We start from the raw sequence: 19,341 nt of genomic DNA, 5'->3' as shown, positions 1-19,341 counted from the left end.
TTAAAACTATATTTGTATTTTTAGCTGTTCCCGTATTAAGTGTACGGTTCTCACGATCGTTTTTATACATCGGTCTAGATCACCAATGCGCTTTGTGATGATTCGCAACAAGCTCTATAAGATCAATGTGGCTTGCATACAGGTTCAAGGATGATGTTATCTCTAGCCATGACACTTGCTTCGCATCGCTTCCAGCTTGCAACGGCCAATGTTCCAAGCACCCGTGTTCCGAGTGACAATTTATGGCTGTTGTTTCCATCCAAGCATTGTCTGTATTCCTCGGGTCATCCACATAGCCTTCATAGATCTAATTTAATTAAGATTAAGGGATTAGAATACTTTTTCACAATGTATGTAGATAACTAAAATCTATGCATAAATATATTTTTAAAAATTCCGCAAAGTCATTAATGATCTGGTTTCCACCTCGTACCGTAATCCCTCTATCAAACATTTCTTGTACGGTATCCATCAAATCTTCCAGATTTTTAGGATCCAGCTCTTGACTGTTCATAGCTTCTTCCAAAAATTCTCTCTGGGCAGCATGATCAGGTTCTTCTCCAGCATCCACCATACCCTTTTTTAAAACCAATTAGGTAAACCCAGGAAACTTTGTTAACCGTTATCCTCAAAGACTCACGCCTGGGATGGCCCACTCATTTCCGTGACGTCGTTGAATCCCGATAAACTGAAGAATGGGTTTTTTTGAATCTTCATTTAATATTTGTTGACCGTTCACGCGGTCTCTCAACCATCGGGTAACAATGAAATCTGCAGCATGATTGGGGCCCCTAATAAAAAATATATATGATAAGAAAGGTTCATAAACGTCTCCATGTCATAACAATACCAGTGTCCCAACAGACCCCTTCCTTTTATTCCAGTTCTACCAACTGGATTGCTGTTTGTCAGAAAGTTCCATTAATTTTAAGGGTTTAACACAAATAATAACTATTAAGACTATGTTACATTGGATATCCATTGATGACCTTATAGTCTCCCACGTAACTGACCCTATTGCGAACTACATGATCATCCTTGCGTTCCATTTGGTTAAACGTTGGAGCAAATTGTTCACTGTATTACCAAATATTGTAATTACCTATAACAAATAACTTCTGCTTTTAGACTTTTGATATACCTTATTTCTAAATCAGCCCATGGTTGCCCTTGTAAAGAAGGAGAGGTGTATTCAGTAGGATTGTACTCTGGCCAAGGTACAGACCATTTGACTTTGTCATCAGGAGTTATACAGCGCTGAGGAGATACATATGCAAATTTAATTAAAAAATTATGCAATGTGCACTAACTTCTTATTCACCTTTTGATCCGAACGTGGGTATGTTTGACCTCTACATTTTGTATGTATTTTATCTTTCCACGCTGTTGAAGGCATCTTTAAGCCGGCTGAAAGGAATCTTGACAATAATTTATCCATTACAGAAATATAATAATTAGATTCACGACAAATATGAAGTGGCTGAACAACGACTTTAAATCAATATTTTCACCTTTGTAGAAACTTCAGACAGCGCAAAAACGTGAAGAAATCGTATTTTTGTACTTTTATTTGTAAACGTCTGTAGTCGTCAAGGCAACGATTTTGCTGCTTATGTATCGGAGAAAAATCGCGCCAAAATTTCGAAAAAAAGTTACTTGAAGAAAAATGTGAGAATTCGATAAATTAAACAAGTAGTAGTACGTATGTGGTTTCGGAATGTTTATTTTCAAACGAGCCAGCTCATATGCAGATAGCTACAGGGCGGGAATTTAAAGCGAATGTCACCATTGCGACAGAGTTCAACTTTCTATTGCATTGAAAATTCAACATTGATGTGACGAAACATTGGGCAGAGACGACAAACATTACAATTATTTCTTTTTTATCGTTTGGCAAATCCAGTTCATTCCGTCCTGTTGTAGAATTTAAATTCAAAACCAAAAAACCAAAAACAGAAGCATGAATTACTATTGTACACAACTTCAGCACTGTTGGTCACAACCATTTAAGGAAATCATAATACAATACATGAAATCTCTAGCCTATCAATAGCCGAGGGGAACGATTACAATGAAATTTAGCTCCAACATTTAATACAGTACTGCCTTGTATGACCAGATTCGTTATTTAATTTATTTATTTTTTCCTGATTAGTAATAAATACTATAGGGATCAAAATCTTACTAACCTGAACTCCTTCACCGGTACATGCGCAGCAAGCCTAGTAAGACATGAAGGTAATGAAGACTAGAAGTTTTGTGACAAGAAATTACCTTTCCAGAACATTACCTGAATCTGCCATCCCCTGTTTTTTATTGTCTGGAGAGCTAAGCCCAAGGCTAATTCAGATGGCGGCGCTGCACCCAATAAATCTTGTTTATTTGCGAAAACCAGCAAGGGCACTGTGAAGTAAAGAAGGAAAAAAAGAAACGTCGACAAGCGTTGTTGTATCGCACGCGATTCTGGTCATATCTGTCCCTTTATATCGCTACGATTACTAGTACCAAAGTTTGCAAAGTCTCCATTGAATGCTGTTGTTACGTAACAGTGCAGCAGTACCATTACAAATCCATCAAATTTCTTTTGGCGAAAAAACTATTTCGTATTTACCTCCCTCCAGTTTATCCTCGTTAAGAAGCTCAGACAACTCTTCCGCCGTTTCGTCAAAGCGCCGCCGATCGGAACTGTCTATCACATAGATCTCACAAAAAAAAAAAATAATTGAAAAATTGGTTTTTTGTCTCTTTCACGACATGTCAATCACAATATGTATGCCCTACTTACTAGCACGTCGGTATTTTCAAAATAATTTCTCCAATACGGTCGGATTTTTCTTTGACCACCGATATCCCATACATTTAGTTTAAATCCAGTCGACTGCACTGACTTAATATTAAATCCTTGAGTAGGTGTGATGTGGGTTATATCCTCGTTGGCCAGCTGCTTCAAGAGGGTCGTTTTACCGGCATTATCAAGACCTAATAATAATATTCGCAATTCCTGTTCGGAAGAAGCGCGTAACTTTCGCAACAAAGCCAACAAACCCTGAAAGAGCAAAATGGAACTTTATAACCAAACACGAAAGCGAACGTAAATTGAGAAGTTTGTAAAAATTTGAGACTCTATACATGTTTACTGTTAAGGGAAGAGAAAAAAAAAAAAAAAAACGAAACCCAAAACAAATAGGTAAATCAAATTTTAAAAGTGGCATATAACTGCTTATACCTGGTATTGGAGTAAAAGTAGGCACATTCCCTAAGAAACTACTTACCATTGAAATAGCGAAAGAATCCAAACAGTGTTTTAAGCCGACATTTGTACTCGTTACGTGAAGAATGTTATGAATCCCACGAACTGGTAACCATGGAAATAGACACCTTTTTTATCACAACCATTCGAACATCGTTATTCCCCTGTTGCGTCCGAAAATTTTCAATATATTTTTCAATCCAGAAAAATAAAATAATTTTCAAATAAAGTTGACCTAGTATGATGTATATTTTCATTTAGCTGTCAATCTTGAATTTTAACACGGGAAAGACTTTTCGATGGAACTCAATACAACGTACCAAAGCAATTACTTTATTGATTCAGCCTGAAACTGCATCAATGGAAATATGGTATTCTGTAGCCGAAAAATTTTACTATGACCACCTAAAACATACTGTAAAAGAAAATGCTATTATGGAATTATGACTAACAAGATGTACTGTAACACTGATGAATAATGAGTAAGGGGGGAACTGAGGCTGAGGCCAAACAAAGCGAGTAACGACGAGTAAGGACTTGCGAGAACGACGAGTAGGGACTTGTGAGTACAACTAACCGATAACCGCCAGCAGACCGTTGCCCGCTAGGCAGTTAACCAGTTAACCTTACGTAGCCGCTGCTGCGCTTCTAGATCAACTTCAAAATGCTTAGCATTGGTTTACATATGGTAAACAACAAGAACTATTACATTGATATTTAGTTCTACATTGATGTGAAAAGGATTGTTTAACTCTGCAACACTAGACAGCGCCTTCGTTTCCTAGATTATCTGTATAGTGAAATGCATAAGCAAATGCACACTGCAGTATTAGCACATTTCTTTTTTGTATGTCTTGTTAAATATAGCATTGCTCAGTATCAGGTTCAAACAAATGAGCTATTTGTGCTTCAACTGTCTCCTGCTATATTCAATTTCACGGATCCCGATTCTTCAGGTAAGAGAAACAAAAGTTAATACATTATCAGAACAAACTTTATTATGTTATCGATGAAACTCTTCAAGAAATTGACATATTGCTCATTTATAGAAGAATACATCTACAGGGCAGCCTTACATAATTTGCCAGATCTTCCAAAGTGGATTAATCTTGCATTCAATCCAAATCTAAAACTAGGGTTCTTGTATGGGACTCCTATTAATGATTCATCATTAGTCAAGGTAATATCAGTGTTATCTTGTATGTATTAATTTAAAGATTTGGAAGTGCAGTGGTAAACAGTCATTCTATTGTTTTTACATATATTATTCATGCTCTGTTTGCCTCCTAAGAATCATAGATTGAATTACTATTAGGAATTTGCAAGGCAAGAATTCAAAATGTGTGTGGAGATTTTTACGTTTTTGAACATTAAATCTGCCTTCTAAACAATCAATCAATTTTTAAAGAAGTTTTTCTGTTTTGTTTTGTTTAACAAATTATCTTCTTAATTCAAACCACCAGCTGGACCTTGTTGCATCCAATGTTTTGACTTTCGAAACATCTTCAAAGGAAGTTACAATTGACATATTTCCTAAAGAAGGTCAGTAGCATCCTCTTTGAAGTATCCAGAAAAGGTGGAAATACTTTAATGTCTGTTTATAGAACCGGCTACTAGGAAAATAAAGTTGAAAATTCATAATCTTAACCTGGAAGACCTAATGGATGACCAAAAACAAGCGAAGCTATTGGATATATTTCGGAAAATATTGTGGCCAAATAGTTCTCTAGATCTTCATTTCATAGAACTGTACTCAGCTTTGGCTGCAGGGGGAAGACGACCTGCGCGTCCGCAGGATGGTGAAGGGTACTTTCTAGTAATAGTAATATAGTAGTTCACAGTCAAACTATTTTGAGTTGCAGGGTCATCATTAACGTTGGGAAGCAATGCCGAATTCTCGGAAGTACTTCGAGAACTGGAACGTGAAGTAAGTCCTCTATGGCTACTACGTCAATGCCCCCGTGATTTTAAGAAAACCTCGTCAGAACGTTATTTTCGATCTAAGGGATTCTTAGTTGATTGGTGCTCATTTAAATTGGTAAGCAAGTAATTTTAGGCTCATCGAATAGCAACGCGTAATAAAATCCATAATAGGTTCCTGAAAATACCACGCTGCTAACCATTAGTTCTACTACATCTCCGTCCTTTGAATCCAAAACTGAGCGTATTATCCTCAAATCAATCCAAATACTCACTGAAGAGGTGGGGGCAGACGTCTGGAGCGCACCGGCCAAGTATGTGCTCTTAAAATATTATATAAAAATACGTATTACTCGCATCGTTTAAATTGCGTTTTGACGTATTACTACGCGATGTATAAATTTTAATTTATGTGAGATTAGATGGGAGATTCCTATACGTAGCTATGCCGAGGATGGTGTTGTTGCCGTGTTTATTCCGTTGGTGGTATTGCTCCTATTAGCCGCCCTCCTAACTGCTATTCTAGGTGTTCATCCTGAAGGGGCGGAGACGGAGGAGGGCCAGGTTTTTTAAATACTTATTTGACACTTCAAAACAGTGCAAAACATTATACTTGTTTTCGTTTTTCCCAATAGCTCTATGAAGCCGTGTTTGAGGAATTGCCATTCCTTAAAGCAAAGCAAGAAACAGGAACAACGAAGCCTCAAATCAGCAACGATGTTTCTTCGAGACGAACACTTGAGTCGGCAACCCCTTCATTAGGGCGAGTAAAGCGCAATCCACTGTACGATTCGCTGATGGGTGAATCTGGTACACGCGGCTCGAGCCCGTTTCTGATGTCTTCAGGATCATCGGCTTTACCAACGCCAGTTTCCACTCTGTCACGACCCACTTTTCCAACACCACGGTCTACCCTAGGACCATCCGATAGAGCATCTACTCTAGGACGACCGGAACCTCCACCATACAATTGCGGAACAATCAATAAGTAGCATGTTACCTAATTCCCCAACCCCTATGTCAAGGAACATTAAAGTTCTAGTCAAGTCTTGTCGGTAATTAAAAATTAGAGAAATTTTCAGAATTTATTTCATTTGTGGCTTTGCTTCTTATCTGCTGTACAATGTTGAATACTATGTTCAATGTAATGTTTAGTCCCATCTAGACTTTTTTGTGTGAAGTTGTTTGCTTCCATCTTCACGCACAGCAACATAGTAGCCCATGTTTTCATATTTTGTTTTCATGTATGTTATATATCCTGCACAACCAGCAATAGCTACTAGACCCAGTATCATAATGATTTTGTTCTGTAATTTAGTAAAAAAATTTTAGTTAATGTACTTTTGCTTGAAACCATTACATACTGCCACATACTGGTTTGACGTAGAGTTCAAAATTCAGTGCTCTGAATACCCCTGAATAAAAGAGAATTGCAATGTTAACAGTGTTTCAATACTTCGTGACTTAGTCTGCAAGTAATCGACCTGTAGTTTTCACTGTTCGCAGACCATCTCCTGCTATCCTAGGGGTTGTCGTCGAGGATGTATTTTCCTTATCCATTATGGAGAAAACTTACTGAATCATGTCGTAAAACAGCAGTTTCTCAATAGGGATCCTATCAAATGTGTCCTACGAGCAGTGTTTCCACTTTCCGCAAAGTGGTATCCCTAGAACGTTGCCAGACTGGGGACATAAATCCCTATTTTAAAAAAATAAAATCCCCAGAAAAATCCCTGTTACTTTCATGGCATACTCACATGGCCTACTATAATATAATAATATAATAACGGCCTGTCAGCGCGCAATACCTCCAGCGCCTAAAACTGCATTGCCAGAGGGGCGTAATACCCCAAACCGAGCTTCCACTGTTTGGTAACGAATGCAAAATTGAAATGTGTGGGAAAAACAGTGGAAAGTGGAACCTAGCGCCGCGCGTGGCCAGCTTACGGTAGGAAAGGGAAAAAAGAAATGACTGAGGCTAGATTCGAACTCGGGTCTCCAGCTTATATATTATATATAGCTTGTTATATTGTTATATAGCTTGTTCTCTGCCTTAAATAAATCTCTATTGCAGCTACTTACAAAACCACTCTTTCATGCTTGAACTTCATCAACAACAACTTGGCAACACTATATATATATATGTTTATACAAGTTAGATACAAAAAGGAACAACAAAAACTTACGGGTAGCGAATTGGGTCACATATCCCGATGATAAGCTGCCTGCATCCACGAGCCGTCTTTCAGGCCGTGGGGAGGCTAACGAACAGCCTACGTTCAACGATCACCTCTTCTCTACCTTTCAGCTTGTGGTTCGATCTTCAAGGTAGTGAACAGTATACTACAGATCGATTTTTAGCCTGGCAAGGCTATTTTTGCCATTTTTAGCCTGGCAAGGCTTTTTTTGGCCCCTTTATAGTAGGCATGGCTCTTCTTTTTTCTCTTTTCTTTTCTCTCTTCTTTGGTTCTTTCTTCTTGTTTTCTCTCTTCTTTTTTTCTTTCTTGAAGGCGTAGAATCTTGCGTCTTGATCTGTTGTAGAAGCTTGCGTAATCCGATGAATCTTGCGTATCTTGAATGAAGATTTGGGGAGGGGAGGGGGGAAATTGGCGGTGTCGGGACTTGAACCCGGGGCCTTCAGAATGCGAAGCGAAGGTGGTAACCACTGTGCCAGGACCGCACACCTCAAACAAATTTATTTTTCATCGACCTTCGTTCTAATACCGGACGCTATATAATATGTGACTAATAGTGGTGTCGCGCTGTGGTAGGGCACTGTGGTATAGCACTGAGATCATACGTCGACTGTCTGTGTTCGGTTCTTATAGACGCCATTGGTTCAAAAAAAAATTTTTATTTTTATAAATGTAAATAAAAAAAAAAAAATAACCCATTTTATTTATTTTAGAACAGTATTAAATCGAACACATTTTTAAAGCAATTAACCAGTGCCCGTCAAAGCCAAACAAGTTACCAGAAAAATTTAAATTGGCTATGGAAATAAAACCATCGGATTGCCCCATCATATTTGTTTAGTTAAGCAATAAAGATATGGGTTTTTCCAAAAATAATTGTCATCGAACTTTCAACGTTATAAAGCCTCAAGAGAATCACAGCGTTTCCCAATGAACAGTGTGTTGCTCACCTAGATAACAAAATTGTGTGAGAGGCCTCGGGTTCATCATGTCTTGAACAACAAATTGTTCATCATGGTTGAACAAAATAGATTCGTAATTCCTACGTATATATTCAAGGAACTCTCCCCAGCTTTTGCAATTGGGTCAAGTGCTTGTCAGAAATTCAGGCGGAGACTTGAGTCTTAAAAAATTCGGCGTGCGATATGTTTGGCACAGACGTTTGGAGGATCAAATGGAGTTCGTGGTGTATCCTAGTCAGTGTTACTTTCTGAAAAGCGTACCGTTCACCATTGTCCGCTTGGTGGCTCTTATTGAGGAACATTTTACTTTTGAAGTTGCATAGAAGCGCCAAAAGCAACAGCGGTTTGGCCAAAAATCTCAAAATCCCGAGAAATCCCCAGAAAATTAAATAGGCCCTGGATAATCCCGGAAACCCTAGATTTCCATAACTGCACCCTAGATTCCAAAAATTTTCCTTAAATCCCCCTAAATAGGGTAATATCCCTAGAAGTGGAATGGCTGCCTACGAGTAACATTTGACCAACCCTTTTTTCTGATATTTTTGCCGCTAGATGGCGGTTCATGAAAGGAAATCGGTATTTTTGATCTGCCTTTTTCTATCTTTCGCCATCTACTGGTCAGATTTCTAGTTAATTTTCTAAAGACAACTTTACATACCTATGGCAATCCGTTTTACCCTCCCCCCCCCAAAAAAAAAATTTCGGCCTTTTTTTTCTTTTTTACAGCTATGGTCATCTAGCGGCCAGATTCCTCTTTAATTTTCTCATTCATTCATTCAGACATGGATTGGATAATATGGTTACTTGAACACTGGATTTGCAAATGCAGAACATCTGACTTATGTTTCACATGTCAGTTGGAGATTTCCCAGGCAAAATTTCTAGTAACTCAGCATTTGGTACCATCTTTACTATAATTTTATGCACTATCCTGCATATCTCATTGATTAAGATTTAAATCCTTTTATAGATTGTCACATCAGTGAGCAAGGTTCAGTTTAGGGATTGAGAGCCCTCAGCAACTACAACATCTAGCCCATATTCACATTGTAGCACTTGATTGCTGCCACTGATTCTTCAAAATGCCTATCCTGTATGGGATGCTTGACAGCCAAATGGTACTCCGACGTCACATAAATATCAATTGTTTACTTTATTTACATTTATTAAAAATTTTTGAAGGAATGATTTAAACAAATGCCAAAGGTGAGACATGCTGGAAAAGCTTGATATGAATGTGTAGACGTAGTTTTGGAATTCAGAGGTGCAGCCGGCTGTTGGGTAAAACTTCATTTAAATTTTGTTTCAATTCAATATGTTTTAGTTACTATTTGTGTGATTACGCAAAGGATTGCGCCATCCAGGCAATGTGGATATTCTGCCATGTACATGATAAACCAAGGATTCTTCATCAACATGCAAGATGTTACTCCCTGGTAATGCTTTTCTGCTGAGTTTGTTTAGTTTTCTAATTTTAATCGTCAATGTTGTATTAGTAAACTACTGTTGGCAGAGTAGCTGATACATTGGGAAAACGGTTATGGCAAGTGTGATGAATAAATCACCATAGGTCAGTTGTCTTGCCTTCACAGTTGCAACAAAGATGACTCATGAAGTCAAAAACATTAAAAGGTGGTACTATTTTAAATTTTTAAATTGTTTTATTTGGTGTATCGCCAAGTGCTGATACATGTGTAGAACATGCTGGAATTCATGTCATCCTGGAGAGGACTAAAAAAACGAGCTTTATCCACGAAGCAGCTCATTAATCATGTCCCAAACGATTGTCTGCGTCAGCCAGCAATCTTTCAATGGCTAACAAGCATTTAATAGTTTTGAAAATCACGGTTTGCACTCCCTAAGGCGACATTCCTTAATCCTACCTGTCAAAAGATTTGAATGCAACCATTTTCTATTCAGAACTGTCGCCTACGAAATTCTTTTTCCATAAAATGAGGTGATCATGAGGTTATAATGGAAATTGTCGTCAAGACTGCCGAGACCATGTACCTTCTTTACCTTCACGTTTAGTGATCAAAACAACCAACTATGTAACCTTTCTTTTTTTTTTTTAAGGTGCATGGAACGTCCAATCGGAAAGCCCATGGAAGGTCTCTGTGGCCAACACGAAAGGTTCTCCCAAAGTTTCGTATTCAAGTTTTGGCTATGGTGATCATTTGCAACTGCATAGCCTTTTAGAAGCTCCTGCCAGGAATCTACAGGAATATGGCAGATGATGAATTTATGTACCATGTAAGCGATATCAATAAGAACGTTTTATGCTTATCTATGTTTTATTTTCTTAATTTAGATTAATAGCAATAGTGAGCCTGCAAAGGTTTCTGGTTGGGATGTGATGACGAAAAGTTATAATAATTTAAAGTACGGAATTGAATTTCCCTCCATCAGTCGCCTGTGTATTCCCGCGTATTACGGTATTAATTATTTAAAAATTGAAGTGCATATCTGGGCTCCCTTCTTTTCTGAAGCCCCGTTTCCCCGTGACTCATAATAAGCCCGTAGGGGGTCATACCCCTACTGTACGGTATATATAAAAACAACATATACCGAGGTTTGGAGGGCTCTGGCCGGAAAGGGGACGTGGAGGTCCGCTTAGTCCGATGATGTGTTCACGGAGGGCGACGTGGCTACCCACAAATCCGAACTAAAGGTTAATCGCTCCTGTAAAAATGTTCCAAATCTTCAGCTCTTCTTCCGGCTTCTCTTAGCCAATCACCGGGTAATCTCCCCGGTGGGGTGGGTCAACAAGGCAGTGTCTCCCCCTGCCTGGGTTGACGGCAACTTTTGAAAGGGCTATTGTGCCTTTTTAAAGTTGCAAAAATAATTGTAATGTGCAGAGAATTGTCAATAATTTTTTTTTATAAATTTTTTTTGCAAAATTTGTTGCCTTCATTGTCTGTGTTCACACATTACATTTATCAACTTTTTTTTTATTCAGCTTGCGCAATTCAATTTTATTGTTTTTGCCACCGTTGTATCGTTTATCTGTAAGTATTCAATTATTATTTATTACACTTTTTGAATTCATGAACTTAGACAAGGAACCACGTGTAATACCTTGATATTTTCTGAAGTAATTTTGTATATTGTTTTACTGACATGGGAATCGATCCTCAGACATTCAGCGTGCAACGCCGATGCTCTAACATTGAGCCACGAGATATATCTAAATTTTTTATTGTCGCATATCATATGTTAGCGTCTAGGATGTTTATGCAGTCTTTCACAACTATATGTTTATCTTTGTTTTGACTTTATAATGTCCATAGCTCTGTGGTAGAGCATTCAGCTGCGATAACTGTTACACTGGGTTCAAACCTTACTAGATGTATAAAAATCTACATCTAAATGGAGAAAATAATATTGCAGTATTGCATTTCAGTTTTATTCAAAGTGTAAATGCAAGTCCGCAAGTGACTAGAAAAAAGCCAACTTGACATCATATGATTCATGGCTCATTGGTAAAGCATCGGCGCGGAATGCCGAACATCTAGGGTTCGATCCCTGGATAATAATTGAATGCTTACAGATAAACTATGCTTACAGGAAACAATGCTTACCATTAAACGTGGCATAAACAATAAACGAGAATTGAGAAAGCTAAATAAAATGTGTGAACACAGACAATGAAGGCAACAAATTTTGCAAAAAAATTTTATAAAAAAAAATTTATTGACAATTCTCTGCACATTACAATTATTTTTGCAACTTTAAAAAGGCACAATAGCCCTTTCAAAAGTTGCCGTCAACCCAGGCAGGGGGAGACACTGCCTTGTTGACCCACCGGGGAGATTACCCGGTGATTGGCTAAGAGAAGCCGGAAGAAGAGCTGAAGATTTGGAACATTTTTACAGGAGCGATTAACCTTTAGTTCGGATTTGTGGGTAGCCACGTCGCCCTCCGTGAACACATCATCGGACTAAGCGGACCTCCACGTCCCCTTTCCGGCCAGAGCCCTCCAAACCTCGGTATATGTTGTTTTTATATATACCGTACAGTAGGGGCATGACCCCCTACGGGCTTATTATGAGTCAAGGGGAAACGGGGCTTCAGAAAAGAAGGGAGCCCAGATATGCACTTCAATTTTTTAAATATCAAATACCGTCTGGGGAATCCGAATTAAGTATAGAAATGTCATGTCATCCATCCAATCAATACAATTTATTCAGTGTCTTGCCCCAACCAAGAATTTTTTCAGATCAAATGTTACTATTAACCTATATTGAGAAAAGAAAAACAACACCGTTAAACATATCAACTGTTGATCATGTAACTTACATGACTCATAGATTCAACTTCTGGTGGAAGCTTGGGGAAGGACATACAAATTGCAGATTAACATCATTGTATAAGGCTCTTGAATGATAAACTAGCACCTGTACAATGTTGCATTGTTGATAGTTGTGTTCCCAGTACATGAAAATCCTTTCCTATTGGATAAAATTTTTTTTGGTAGATTAGACCTGGTTGGCAAAAAGGAGGAGAAATTCTTCGTCATAAATTCAAAATTATTTGAAGAAAAATCCTTTCATACCTAAAGAGTCCATGTATGATGTTCATCTCTGCAATGGCAGCAAAATTAAAACATCTTTAGGGCCATTTAAGTACCCAGTTTCCCCAACACTCTGAACGTAAATGACAAGTTGTTCTTTAGACAGAGAAGCAGAATTATTTGAGGTTTCTAGCTGTGACAGAACTATAAAGGATTGCTGTTGTACTGGATTTATTAACACAAGATGGTACTTCTCATTAGACAATGTGCATACTCTATTACTTTACCTCATACCTTAATGGTAATGCACTCTCAGTGTTTTTTCATCTGTAGGCTGACTCTTCCATCCTGTAACACTTCCAGACTTGATTTGATCCCCCATTAAATTCTGTGAATGCAAAATAATAGCATTAAAAATACTTTTTCAATAGACATAAAACCGAAAAGTACCTAATCCATGTTTCATGTTGAACTTGTGCCATATCTTGGTTTCCGTACCACACCCATTTTCGGCCCAAATACGGTCCCACAATTGTTCACTTCCTTCACTGCATGGGCTTATTACTAACGATTCTTTTTGTGCAGCACTAACAGAATTTAAATTTAACACACTGTCAGGTGGTAGACTGAATAACTAAACAATAAATAATTGTTTGTTAAAATTCTATACTTATTTTGAATTCTTATTTGAAAAGTTTAGGTACCTGACTGTGTTCGCCTAATGCCAATTCATCCTCATGTTCAGTTAGGTTTGAGTTTGGAAAAACCTCCTTCACTGTTTGGAAACTGTTCCGTTCCAATTTGTTCTTTTCCCCTAGCTGAGCTTGTAGACTCAAACTTTGAGCTACAAAACACAAATGAATAAAAGTAAATAAATAGAATCATTATGTATTAGGCCTTACCATTCTTAGCTTTGCTGTTATCTAATATTTTGTGCTGTTGCAATAATTGAGCCTGCAGGTCCATAATTTGATCTAATAAACAATAATTAATGATTCAAAACAAATATAATAATGTTTATACTTACCATCCTTTTGTTGTATTATCTTATCCATTTTCAATTGTTCCTCCAGCCACGCGTTATTCTCCATCCACGCTACTGAACTAACTGCGAATGGCATCCAATGGACTGAAATTGCCTACGCCAGTAATAATGAGTCTGAGCGGTAGATGGCTACGTGTCGGAAAAAAAGAAAAAAGTGCGATTTTTAATTTTTTTTCCGCCATTTTTTTTTTTTTTTATGTAAAACGGATTGCCATACATACATGGCAATCCGTTTTACCCTCCCTCCCTCCAAAAAAAAGTTTTTTTCCTTTTTTACAGCTATCGCCATCTAACGGCTACTTTCTAGTTAATTCTCCACATACACTTACCGAATATTTTAGCTACGTAGGGCTAGCGCTGTATTTGTACTGGCGCTTGGGCTTATTTATTCGGGCTTAAACTTTTTTCGGCAAAAACTGACACACATCGGAATTGGTTGAATATCACAGGATATACTCAAAATTGAAAGCTGATTCCGGGAAAATTGCTATTTTTTTTCATTATGTTAATCGTTTTTGGAATACACCGAGCATTAGACGCAATGCTAGCGCGCCAGTATGCTAAAGCGCTAGCGTTTAGCGTTAGCAACATTTTCGGCTGCATAGCGCTGGCGCTATAGCGTACCAGCACGCTAGCATTGAGCCAAATGTTAGATGTATTTCAAAAATGATTGACTTAATGAAAAAATAGCTATTTTTCGGAATCAGCAATCACATTTGAGTATATCCTGTGATAGTCAACCAATTCTGATGAATGTCACTTTTTGCAGATTAAATTTTGAAGCCCGTGTCGGGTCATTTGGGTTGAACTCTACCCGGCCCGGCCCCCGGAAATAGGACGACCCGATTCGCTGTTTTTCGGGTACGGGTTTTACCAGATTTTACATCTTAGTTGAGTTTTACCAGAGTCATAGAAACCTGGTTGCTCCACGCTGTGTTGTAAATGCCATAAGGGTATGCTGGGACTTGTGGTTAAAATTTCAGAGATTTTGAGGGAGGAGCTGGCAGCGATAAAGAGCCATCTGTTGAGTAGTTTTAGAGATATCCTGACATCCTAAAGTAAAATGATAAGGAGGTGACATACTGCATCAGCAGAACGATGTAGTGGATAGCACTTCTGACTGATGTGCGGGATACCCGAGTTGGAATCCAGTTTCAGTCTTTTTTTTTCCCCTTTCGTAACGCTTGCTACGCTTGGCGCTAGGTTCCACCTTTCACTGTTTTTTCCACTCACTTCAATTCTATATTAATATCTAAGCAATGGAAGTGGAGCGTGGTTTGGGATATTAGGCCTGTCTGGCAATTTAGCTTTTGGCGCAGGAGGTATTGCGCGCTGACAGGCCGTTATTATAATATAGGCCATGCTTGAAAGACACGCTTGACTTGGCCATCCGACTACTCCAAGTACAAACCGCTGGAGGGGTGTTCTATAGCTGCTGATTCCATTTCAACTTCCCCTCGTTTTTGCGGGTCTGCTATGATTGGCTGTCGAAATTTTGGCAGGACACAGCTCATTGGTGGTTTTGCACGGTTTGCACCGCGGTTTTACCGTTTGCACCGCGGATTTGCGGTTTGCATAGGACAATAACATCAGTAACAAATTTTGTCGCTAGATGGCGGAAAGGTCGACTGAATTTCGATCGCGATTCCTACAAGTCTGATCGGAAATTTGATTCATAACAAGTTGCTGACCGCCATTACGCTCATAACAATTAATGATAGTTATTTGATTTGGAATTTTAGCAAAATTTAAAAAAAAATTTTAATGGCGGTTCAAACCGGTTTGGCCCAGCTGCAAACCGAAAACCAAACCGCAGTCAAAAATGGCCAAACCGAACCGACGGTTTGACGATTTTTAAATCAAAAACCGCGGTTTGCCCCGATCAAAGACGATCGGGGCCGAGCCCTATCTATGACTCTGGTCTTACATTAATCGTTCATTTATTATATTTGTAAAAGCTTCAGTTTAAGTATTGTTTTCTCGAAAAAATTACACATCTCTAATTAATTTACCAAAAATTTCAGTTTTAACTTGAATTTAGTAAATATTATTGTTGTTGATATTGAAAAACAAATGAAACAAATGCTTCATTACAGAACTACGGCAAGGTTGCATCCGAAAAACTCAAAGACCGAAGTTTGATTTTTTTTTTTCAATATTTTACGACGAACGATTATTTAAAATTGCTCTAAGTACCGCTGTTGTAATCCTTTAAAGAGATTGTCAGAAATAGACATAAATTAAACTTTTAATTTGGAGTCAACAGACCTGATTCTTCTCTAAAACGAAGGTTCGTTAATAAGTAAGACTCAAAGAAGACAACAATAACCAGTGCAAAAGAAAATGGATTACAACTTGGATAAAACAGAAAACTTTCTGGCCGCTGTTTCTATTAATTTTGACCATTCCGCATGCGAAACAATAACAGTGTTCTCAACTGCAGACCAATCTACAAACAGCAGTTCAAGAAATGGTCATCAAACACTTGCACGTTCAGATCCATTATTTTCAACCATTCGGCAATGGCTTCACGATCGGTCAACAAGTTTGCCTGATGAAGAAAGTAGTAACAAATCAAAACCTGATGAATCAAAATCTGATCCTATTGAGTTAGGATTGTGTTGTGTTGAAATGGCAGCAACCACATTAGAAACTGTGATTCAAAACAAAGAAGACCTGAGACACCACCTTAAAATTCCTTTAGCTGAAAATTGCATACGTCTACACTTCAATCAGCATAGGTATTCTGCCATCTCTTATCACAAGGAAGTATTGTTTGTGCAGTGATTTATTAATACCTGTAGGGATTTCCTTGATGTGATTCAATGCTTAACTGAAGTGGGAAAAAAATATGAAGATTACTCATTGCTCACTTCTGATTATGTGATTCTAAGCATGCAGTGGCACATAAAGAATCTGGTAGCAACCATATCCATAAGCAGGATGTTTTAATTCTATTTCTTATATGGGTTTTTACTTTCTAGGAAGAAGAAGAGAAGATTGCTGTAGAGCTGCAGAATTTGTCAACGAACACAGCTGCAGATACAGAGGAAATCAGAAATAAGAAAATATTGTGTGCTCCATAGACAAAAGTACGACATATTTATTGGAACTGTACAACACTGAGAGGCGCAATTGACAGCAAAAGTATATACCCTTTTTTTATTATTATTTTTTTTTTTATTTTACTTGTCACTGCTTTAACTTTTTTCATTCCTGTAATTGGGGAAGTAGTAAACGAAACGTATGATTGAAAAAAATTTCTTATGTTAAGCAAACTTAAGTAATAGCAGCTTGATCCAGATGAGTTGGACATAGTGCCATGAACGTTTCTTCTCGTAGTAACCATCCGTGAGCAATAGCGCAGGGAAAGTGCGTGCGGAGCCCACACCCTCTACTGCGACAGAAAATATGACCTCCTCTTTTTTTGCAATATTCACAGATCTATAAGTCGACAATCGAAATAGAATAGGATATTCGATTAAAGCTAAAAATATTGTTACCACTTGTTGGGAATCTGAAACCGCTTCATCCAGACCGACAAGCCGGGGAGGTACTAAACATACTCCTGGAGCCCAAATAAGACAACTTTCGTGGAACCATACCTCTACTTTCTCATCAGACTGATCAAGCGGGAAGATTCCTACGGGAGTGTCACAGGCAACTCTTGCGGCTGAATCATCAAGTGATGGTGGTAACGAAGCTGAGACTTCATCCTTTACGAGGCCTTTCTTCTTCGGTGATTTTTTCGTTTTCTTTTGATGGACGTTTGCGCGAACGGGGAATTCCGATTCAGCAGCCATAACGCCGGAGTTACACTGACTGAGAGAATCAGGATTGCGCTTAGAAAACCAAATTGGTTCTGTAGGTACCTATAGTTAAAAAATAGAAAATCAAAAATCAACAAACACTACGATAAGCAAAAAAAAAAAAAAAAAAAAGAGAGAATGAAAGAAAGAAACTTACCTGATTGATATAGTATGGGCCGTAGAGATCACCTAAGCATTGCGTGTGGGTAAATAGCTGACAGAACACGCAAACCCAAGTAGCATCGCGATTATGTGTGTCATATCTATCAGATAGCGTGCTCGTAAATCCAACCTTTGCAACTTTGTTGCGGTGCTCTTCGTCGATATACTGTGCCGCTTTGGTCAATTTGGTCGAAGATTTTCCGTCATTTTCATCTTCCTGTGATTGGACAATAACTTTTGTAAATAATGAAATCGAATTTTATAAATTACATCTTACTTTCACATGACCATTTACGATTTTAACAACGTTTGGAAGGTTCCAAGATCCTTCAATATGTACGTAAGGACAGCGCTGTTCCAACGTCTTTTGTTTCTTGGGTTCTTGGTCAGTTGATTTGAGCTTTTTGTCTTTGCCTTTGTTGCCGATTGATTGCCTGATTTTCGTTCCACCAAGTCGGGGATCAATTTGGAAGTCATCATCGTCCTTAGTAAAACATTTTTTCTTTACATTCTTTTTTTTCTTTAAGACTTTTTTTCCTTGCTGGATAGCGCTTTTCTTCTTTCCTTTGGACTCAGAACTAACCACAGCTAAATGTGCTGCTTTCTTAATTTCTTGGTCATTTGAAGGAATTTCTTGAAACAGCTCTTTTTTTACTGAGGAGCCATCAACACCACTTTGGACAACTAAATGATCAGTTTCTAAGACTTCATCTTTCACATGTTTGGAAGGGGAAATTTTAGCAGGACTTCTCTTTCTTTTTCCTCCGGCTGAAGAACTCTCCATTAAATCCACAACAGATTTCGCTAAGGTTTCAACACCTCTGAGTAAAAGATAATAAACACAAACACACATTGACAATACCTAACCAAACTATACAGCTGATAGTTGAATATATTTTATTTACCCATCTAGACTACCAAGTCTTCTATGGATGGCATCAGTTTCTGTTGTTCCACTGTATCCATTGATTTTCTCACTTGGTTTTGAGAGATCTAATACTTGGTTGTGAGGTTCTATTTCAATTCCTATTGTGACCTCAGATTGAATCTGTCTCTTGTTGGGTGACACTACTGAAGCAACATCCACTCCATGATTAAGAGGATATGGTTTTTCTTTAACTCTCATCCTTGGCACACAAGAAAATCCTAGAAAACTATAAATAACGACAATGAAAATTATATGGCCGCCATTAGAGCAAAATTATAAGAATAAAATTGTATTTACCGAACCGAATCATGTAGATGAATAGTACATGGACTATATCTTAGTCAAGTTGATAGTCAACAAAGAAACACTTTCAAACAAAATATATGGGAATATATTTATCCCACAATCACAGTTGGAAAACACACGAGTCGTCTTCGAAGCAGCTATTCTGATGAACATGAAAGGTGCTAATTTTTTTTTCGGATGTTTGAATAAAAATAGCAAAAAATACCGAGTATATTATTTTTTTTAATTTTAATTTTAATTTTAACAATAGC

General features: G+C 37.9%; 7 protein-coding genes and 1 long non-coding RNA gene across 9 annotated transcripts; 3 read left to right on the top strand and 5 right to left on the bottom strand.

Annotated features, from left to right (window-relative positions):
• Positions 1–42: 42 nt before the first annotated feature.
• On the bottom strand, positions 43–1,583 carry LOC130690153 (ADP-ribose pyrophosphatase, mitochondrial-like). Of its 2 annotated transcripts, XM_057513143.1 has the most exons (8): positions 1,512–1,583; positions 1,322–1,418; positions 1,142–1,257; positions 970–1,077; positions 851–901; positions 641–791; positions 434–577; positions 43–307 (listed from the first exon to the last, which is right to left on the bottom strand). In XM_057513143.1, the coding sequence occupies exons 2-8, from the start codon at positions 1,394–1,396 to the stop codon at positions 80–82; spliced, it is 873 nt and encodes a 290-aa protein (XP_057369126.1). In that variant the 5' UTR covers positions 1,397–1,418; positions 1,512–1,583; the 3' UTR covers positions 43–79. The 2 variants fall into 2 exon arrangements, with proteins under 2 accessions (XP_057369126.1, XP_059351902.1); XM_059495919.1 differs by lacking the exon at positions 1,512–1,583 and having other exon boundaries at positions 1,322–1,494.
• A 122-nt stretch (positions 1,584–1,705) lies between these two features.
• Positions 1,706–3,634, bottom strand: LOC130690182 (ADP-ribosylation factor-like protein 3). Its single transcript, XM_057513185.2, has 7 exons — positions 3,486–3,634; positions 3,273–3,414; positions 2,786–3,046; positions 2,612–2,702; positions 2,291–2,403; positions 2,190–2,222; positions 1,706–1,914 (listed from the first exon to the last, which is right to left on the bottom strand). Exons 2-7 carry the CDS (start codon positions 3,273–3,275, stop codon positions 1,873–1,875), a joined length of 543 nt encoding a protein of 180 aa, XP_057369168.1. The 5' UTR covers positions 3,276–3,414; positions 3,486–3,634; the 3' UTR covers positions 1,706–1,872.
• A 403-nt stretch (positions 3,635–4,037) lies between these two features.
• On the top strand, positions 4,038–6,552 carry LOC130690128 (epsilon-sarcoglycan-like). Its single transcript, XM_057513111.2, is given in 7 exon segments — positions 4,038–4,206; positions 4,300–4,430; positions 4,714–4,792; positions 4,855–5,288; positions 5,345–5,484; positions 5,593–5,734; positions 5,806–6,552. Coding segments are annotated over 7 exon segments (1,437 nt in total). The 5' UTR covers positions 4,038–4,052; the 3' UTR covers positions 6,163–6,552.
• On the bottom strand, positions 6,237–6,808 carry LOC130690201 (small integral membrane protein 8-like). The gene is made up of 3 exons (XM_057513212.2): positions 6,655–6,808; positions 6,545–6,585; positions 6,237–6,477 (listed from the first exon to the last, which is right to left on the bottom strand). Exons 1-3 carry the CDS (start codon positions 6,728–6,730, stop codon positions 6,322–6,324), a joined length of 273 nt encoding a protein of 90 aa, XP_057369195.1. The 5' UTR covers positions 6,731–6,808; the 3' UTR covers positions 6,237–6,321.
• A 2,700-nt stretch (positions 6,809–9,508) lies between these two features.
• LOC130690221 (uncharacterized) lies at positions 9,509–10,322 on the top strand. Its single transcript, XR_009000908.2, has 3 exons — positions 9,509–9,608; positions 9,677–9,763; positions 9,824–10,322. It is a non-coding gene; the product is annotated as an uncharacterized LOC130690221 (long non-coding RNA).
• Positions 10,323–12,988: 2,666 nt separating this feature from the next.
• On the bottom strand, positions 12,989–14,796 carry LOC130690185 (uncharacterized). The gene is made up of 5 exons (XM_059495609.1): positions 14,788–14,796; positions 13,743–13,776; positions 13,545–13,684; positions 13,291–13,474; positions 12,989–13,228 (listed from the first exon to the last, which is right to left on the bottom strand). Exons 1-5 carry the CDS (start codon positions 14,794–14,796, stop codon positions 13,164–13,166), a joined length of 432 nt encoding a protein of 143 aa, XP_059351592.1. The 3' UTR covers positions 12,989–13,163.
• Positions 14,797–16,069: 1,273 nt separating this feature from the next.
• LOC130690174 (uncharacterized) lies at positions 16,070–17,145 on the top strand. Its single transcript, XM_057513171.2, has 3 exons — positions 16,070–16,626; positions 16,690–16,804; positions 16,870–17,145. Exons 1-3 carry the CDS (start codon positions 16,229–16,231, stop codon positions 16,969–16,971), a joined length of 615 nt encoding a protein of 204 aa, XP_057369154.1. The 5' UTR covers positions 16,070–16,228; the 3' UTR covers positions 16,972–17,145.
• LOC130690122 (uncharacterized protein CG5098-like) lies at positions 16,965–19,240 on the bottom strand. The gene is made up of 6 exons (XM_057513102.2): positions 19,082–19,240; positions 18,762–19,010; positions 18,134–18,677; positions 17,852–18,073; positions 17,389–17,757; positions 16,965–17,329 (listed from the first exon to the last, which is right to left on the bottom strand). The coding sequence occupies exons 2-6, from the start codon at positions 18,980–18,982 to the stop codon at positions 17,165–17,167; spliced, it is 1,521 nt and encodes a 506-aa protein (XP_057369085.1). The 5' UTR covers positions 18,983–19,010; positions 19,082–19,240; the 3' UTR covers positions 16,965–17,164.
• Positions 19,241–19,341: the final 101 nt, after the last annotated feature.

This window comes from Daphnia carinata, chromosome 6 (assembly GCF_022539665.2).
Source record: "Daphnia carinata strain CSIRO-1 chromosome 6, CSIRO_AGI_Dcar_HiC_V3, whole genome shotgun sequence".
Lineage (NCBI taxonomy): Eukaryota > Metazoa > Arthropoda > Branchiopoda > Diplostraca > Daphniidae > Daphnia > Daphnia carinata.
The sequence above is the reverse complement of the archived record's forward strand: the minus strand, read 5'-3'. Positions and strand labels throughout refer to the sequence as shown.